Consider the following 5,980-nt stretch of genomic DNA (forward strand, 5'->3'; position numbering starts at 1 on the left):
CCTCGCCGGGCGGCAGCGGCTGAGGCGGCGGGAGACGGGCGCTCCGCGCGGGGCGCTGCGCGGCGCGTGGCGGCGGGGCGCGCGCGGCTGCCGCTAATGAGGCGCCGCGCCCAAAGGCGCCCACCTGCGCCTCGCGCCGCCCGGCCCGGCCCCCGCCGCTCGCGGAGCGCGGCCCCCGCTCGCCCTTCGGCCCCCGCTCGCCCTTCGGCCCCCGCTCGCCCGCGGCCCGCTCCCCTTCGCCTGCGAGCTGCCCCCTCCCGCTGAGCCCGCCGACCACCCCCAGGAGGTGCCTCCTGCGGCAGCCATTTTAGGATGCCCGGCGAAGAGCCCCCACATACCTGTCCCGCTCTCCCGCTTAACGACCCGCAGGGGCTGCCCGAGCGCCGTGGGGTCTTTTTTCCTCCAGCTCCCGCTAGCTCCCCGCGTGGGGTGCGGACGCCAAGCCGCGGTAAGCCCCAGCAGACGTCGTCTCCCCCCGGACCTGCCTCGGGAAGAGAAGGGAACCCTTGCTAAGCTGACTCCAAGTTCATTGCTTGGCGTGCCTGCGACTGCAAAGAACTAGTGGAAAAAAATCAGCCAAATGGTTATTCAGAATTTGCTGTGACACTCCTGCATGCCCTCGGACTGGAGGTGAGCTGTGGTGGTGAACTTGAAATAACAACAGCCCTACAAAATTCGTTACGGAAGTGAAAAATCTTAGTTGCTCCTAATAAAGTATTTGGGGAAAACTTTGGGGATTGGCAGAAATGGCTCTTGCACAACTGTGCGGCACGATCGGCAAAAATCACTCTTGCACAACTGCGCAGCATTTGTTCCATACATGGCCCTTGTGTTTGATTAGGAGAACGCCTCTACGCACATTTGCTAGTAAAAATTGCACTCCAGCATCAGATGCACCGACTCAGGAGTTTCTTTTTCTTCTTTTAAGCAACAGCAACGATCCCCCACCCAAACAAATGATGGACTTGCAGGAAGGGCAATTAGCACCAACTATGCATTTACACAACTCGAGAGTATCACAGACCAAATAGCCTGAACATTTTGAAGTTTAAACCCCCTTTTGTTTTCAAAATATTTACTTAAAACAAATTGATGGTAGCATCAACACAGTTGACAATTTCAATACTTTAAATGGGGAGCTCCAGTCAGCACCAAATAGGAAACATCGCACTTTACCCAAGTCCCAAGGAAGTAATGATGGGATAACAGGGTGTGAATGGATCGATAGTACTATCAGTCCCATTCCTCTCCTACAGGCCGTGTTTTAGTCTGGGAGTAAATCACCCAAAACCAGGCAGGGTCGTGGGCAGTTTGGCAGCAGGTTTGCAGCTCTTGACTTTTCCTGCCCAGATTCACCACGCACCCCTTTCCCTTTAGAGAGGCTTAAATCTCTCACGTTTTCAATTCTCTTTTCAGTGCTTCTGTAAACACGTGAAATGAGAGCTGGAGGCACCTGCTTATTTGCAGAACATCACAGGAACATCAACAAGGACAATTTATTTCCACTAGTACTAGGCAAATACGGTCAGGAGACCACTACGCATAGGCCATGCCTGCTAAGAAGTAATTTAGCTCGTCCTCCTCACTGGAATTACCAACTCAGTGCAGATTTTGTGATGTAAATCTCTGTCTGTCCAAGAAACTAGACAGTTCATACTCCCCCTGCCCCCTTGTTGGCACTGTGCTCTTTTAAGCATGAAGCTAGATGACTCTAAACTGGCACTAAATAGGAAACCATTTAATGCCAGTTAATATTAACAGACATTTTCTTTGAGGGTTTGTCCCAGTTGGTGAACTTTTTAGTATGGAAGGCCTCACTAGGAGAGGAGAAAGGTTTTATTCTGACATTTTTATTCATCTGTATTTTTATTGAAACCCAAAAACTTTATCCAAGAACAAAGCAAACTTTTCTGGCTGTCCAGGAGGAAAAGGTTTCAAAGTTGACAAGTCCATCGACCGCAGTGTCTCCACAAGAGTGCTGTAAAAACAGACCAAAACCAAAAATTAAAAAAAAAAAAAAAAAATCGATCCCAAAGGGAATTTTTTTCTTCACACAATTTTCTTTCTATTCATACATACATAATCCTTTAGCACAGAAACAAAAATAAGGACATGTGCTGAAAGGAAGAGACCCCACAAACCAGCGGGCCCCAACCATCGCTGGCTCATAGGCAGCACTGCTGAGAACACACTTTATACAGACAACCTCAGCTCTTAACTTTTTAATGTTCTGTGGTTGCAATGTTGGGAGACTGAACAAGATCTGAGGATCTTCACAATAAACCGTACCAGGAAATTCATCCTATTTGAACACACGGCATAGTTCTCCACATGTAGCCAGAAATAACAGCTAAATCAATGTTAGCTTGCTATTATCAGACTGCAAATAAGGCTCAAATGCTAGGCACTGTTCAACAACAAAAACAAACCACCTCCTTCCTGTCTCTGAAGCTGTCAGAAGCACTGAGATAGTAAGTTTAAGAAACTTGCCCAATATAAATGAATGACAGGCCTAGTCTTTTCAGAAGGCTCTTCTGAAAATACAAAATCCTATTTGCAGGGCAAAGGAACAAGATGCAGACTAAATAATGGAAGTTGCATTTCCTCTGCCTTCAATTTAGAGGTCGTCTGTTATTTACAGAGTGCAATCAATCATAAATAAAAACAGTAAGAGTCAAAACGAGAGCAAATGAAACTAACGGGAGCCAGGATGAAAACAAAAGCAAGCAGCTGGTTTTGTTGTTGTTGTTGGGGGTGTTTGGTAGTTTGTTTGGGTTTGGTTTTCCCCTGAAGTGACAGGGGTGACACTCCTTGTCAGAGGATGTGGTGGATTCAGGAAGTTTGGTTAAAAGGGCAAGCTGAATAAGCACTTCGAAGACAGGTATTGAAAGTTACCACCAGACAGCATCTGGTTTAGGAATCCTCCTTAATCAAAGTACTTAAGAGCACTAGAGGGGAAGTAATACAAGGAAGGTACCACACATTCTTGCCCCGTTTCTACTTTTGGCTGGGCATCTGCATATGGCCACCGCAAACAGGATACGGAGCTACGTGGACTCCTGATCCGTATCAGTAAGGCCATTCTTATGTTTTGTTCTAAATACTCCAGGTACTTTCAATTTTATTATATCAGTACATCCATACAGTCAACTTTAGTTCCCTTTACAAGGAAAATCCACACAGAAAAATGATGAAATGGAGTCCTAAGTCTGCAGGGAGCAATTTATTCCTTATAGCTCATGGTTACAAACTGAAGGCCTGGGTTGTATTATTTCTAGACTTTGAAAAAGAATCAAACAACTAGTGAGAAAAAGCAGAGAAAGAGAGAAGCCGTGAGGTGCCTCTAGGATGCTACCCGACTGTTCCAAATTCAACCACTTGTTATTTGGTTATTTGGTTTAAATTTGGTTATTTGGTTTAAATTGCTCTTCTTTCAGTCTGAATACATGAGCCCTCAAAAACAAAATTTAAAAGGAGTCATGGTGAAAAGGCTTGGTAAGTTTGGTAAATTAGCACCTAATGTTAATCTATCCACTATTGAAAATCTACCTTGCAAACAAATGGTTGTTACAGAGAATGATATAAATTTCCTTGTTACATTCTCAATACTGTAGTATGACAGAGCGATGATGCTCAGCGCTGCTTGTTCAGTCAGGACAGCCACAGCAGCTCCATACCTGCAATTACAGCGGAGGACGTGCCCATCTTTGTGGAGCTGTTTTGCCAGTTCAAGCTGATGGTTGTTCATCAGCTTTTCATTTATTACTACTATTAGTGGTTTTCCTTTTTCTAGAGTCTCCAGACAGCTACCTGCACCTACAGGAGAAAGAGAAAACACAATGAGTTTTTGCCCTGACAGATGAAATATCATCCTGCTTCCTCCTGAAACACGGGCGACTCCTGAAGGTGAACATTTACCCATGCAGCTCTAGCTGTGCACCTGAACATTCCATGCCAGCCCAGCGCCGAGCCGTAGAGAGACTTCACCCCACCGACCTCCACTCCGGCCCGCAGAACAGGCTGGGCAAACAACCGGGGCTCTACCTGCGTGGCTGATGACCAGGTCCGCCCTCCGCAGGTCCTCGGCCAGCGAGTCCTTGAAGCGGAAGGCTTCCACCGCCAAGGCCGGGCTGCTCGGCTGCGCCGGCTTCAGCGCGCCCCGCCCGACCTGCAGCACCAGCTTCTCGTAGCCGCGGCTCCGCAGCACCTGCGGCGGGAGGAGGGAGGGTGGGTGGGTGGGTGGGTGGGATGGGTGCGGGTACCCACGTCGGACACCGGGACCCCGGCTCCGCTCCCGGCGGCCGCTGCCGCCAACACCCCCCCCCCCCTCGCTTCGCGCCACAGACCGCCCCTCCCCGCCCTCCTCCGCCACTCCACGCCACTCACCGCGGCCCCGCCACACGCCCCCCGCCACAGCGAGCCCCACCAGAACCGCCCCCGGTTCCCCCCGCCCCGTCCCCTCAGACACCCCCGGCAATCACCTCCCCGGCGGGACGGGGAGGGCGGGACAGCGCGCAGGCGCCCGGTTGAGGCGCTGCGGGCAGGCAGCGACGGGGAAGCCCGGGACGGCTGGCCCGCGGAGCCGGGCTCTCCGCCGCCTCACCTGCAGGGCCGCCGGGGAGCAGACGGTCGCGATGAGGTCGTCGAAGCTGGTGGTGCCCACGGTGACAAAAACCGACTTCATGGCGGGCGGGCGGCCGGCCGCCAGCTCGTAGCTGATCTGCGGGCCGGCAGCCGCCAGGGGGCGCCGCGCACCGCCCGCTCGCCGCAGCCGCCCCAAAATGGCTGCCGGCCCCAGAGGGCGGTCCCAACCCGCCCCCTTCCTCGCACGGCCCCGGGGGCTGGCTCAGGCCCGCTGCCTCCGCCCAGGCCGGCGAGGGGACGGCGCTGGTGCGGTACCCGGCACCGGCAGCGGCGTTCCCGGTGCCACGGGGCAGCCGGGCCGGCCGCAGGGGTGCGGGACTCCCTCCGCGGTGCCGGCCCGTCAGGGACGAGCCCACCTGCCCGCAGCGTTCAGCGACCTCAGCGTGGTAGCAATGAGCGTCTCAATTTTTTCAGACTTTCGCGGGGGGGGAGGGGGGGGGGAAGTAACCCAAATTTGGGAGAGGAATTCGGAAAGTGCCCTCCGCGTGTTATTTTAGCACTTGGGGCACAGATCACTGTAACTTTACAGCCTGACTGGGGCCAGGTGCAGGTCTCAGAATACCATTCAACCTCTTTCTTCTGTAATCCCAAATCTGGGAATGTGGTTGGATTGCCCATCCTCCTTATATCCAGCTTTAGAGAATAAACTGCATTAACACAGTGCATCAACAGGAGTCAATCACTACATCTTCCAGAATTACAGCAGCTGCTCTAAGCTCCACCAAGAGAAGAAAGAAGATGTCGGCTACGGGCTATGGGGTGCTTTAGCTCTATAAACTTGTAGAGCAGGGGAGTGTTTTGAGTCCCCATCCCTGGAGGTATTTAAAAGACGTGTAGATGCGGTGCTTAGGGACAGGGTTTAGGGGCAGACTTGGCAGTGCTAGGTTAACGGTTGGACTCAATGATCTTAGAGGTCTTTTCCAACCTAAACAATCCTATGATTTTGTGTTCACAGCCTGCCATTCCGTAGCATGGCCACAGCTACCTCTTCTTTATAGACTAACTGACCTGGGCTAGGCATGGGATTACCCCGTCTGGGCCAAGCCACCCACAGCACTTAACTGTGGGAGTAACATCGTAAAAGGATAGGAGCAAAGGAGCAGTCAGCCATGCTTTGGAGCACAGACTGATGTTTCAGACAGCTGTTGCCTGAAGCAGTGCTGCAGCGGGTCCTGTAATGGCTGACACATCCCCTTGAGCACTGGGCCTCACTGGGGGACACACTTCGCTTCTGGTCAGAGCATCACCTGGGGACACATTGCAGAGCAAACGCATGGGATACAAGCCTCCCTTCAAAAGACTGAAGGCAGGAGGAGATTGCATATGTTTCTATCAG

At 52.1% G+C, this 5,980-nt stretch overlaps 1 protein-coding gene across 1 annotated transcript; it reads right to left on the bottom strand.

Annotated features, from left to right (window-relative positions):
* Positions 1–1,866: 1,866 nt before the first annotated feature.
* LOC104024719 (ALG13 UDP-N-acetylglucosaminyltransferase subunit) lies at positions 1,867–4,684 on the bottom strand. Its single transcript, XM_075720601.1, has 4 exons — positions 4,604–4,684; positions 4,045–4,207; positions 3,678–3,816; positions 1,867–1,978 (listed from the first exon to the last, which is right to left on the bottom strand). The coding sequence occupies exons 1-4, from the start codon at positions 4,682–4,684 to the stop codon at positions 1,867–1,869; spliced, it is 495 nt and encodes a 164-aa protein (XP_075576716.1).
* Between the last annotated feature and the right edge of the window lie 1,296 nt (positions 4,685–5,980).

Source organism: Pelecanus crispus, chromosome 13 (assembly GCF_030463565.1).
Source record: "Pelecanus crispus isolate bPelCri1 chromosome 13, bPelCri1.pri, whole genome shotgun sequence".
Lineage (NCBI taxonomy): Eukaryota > Metazoa > Chordata > Aves > Pelecaniformes > Pelecanidae > Pelecanus > Pelecanus crispus.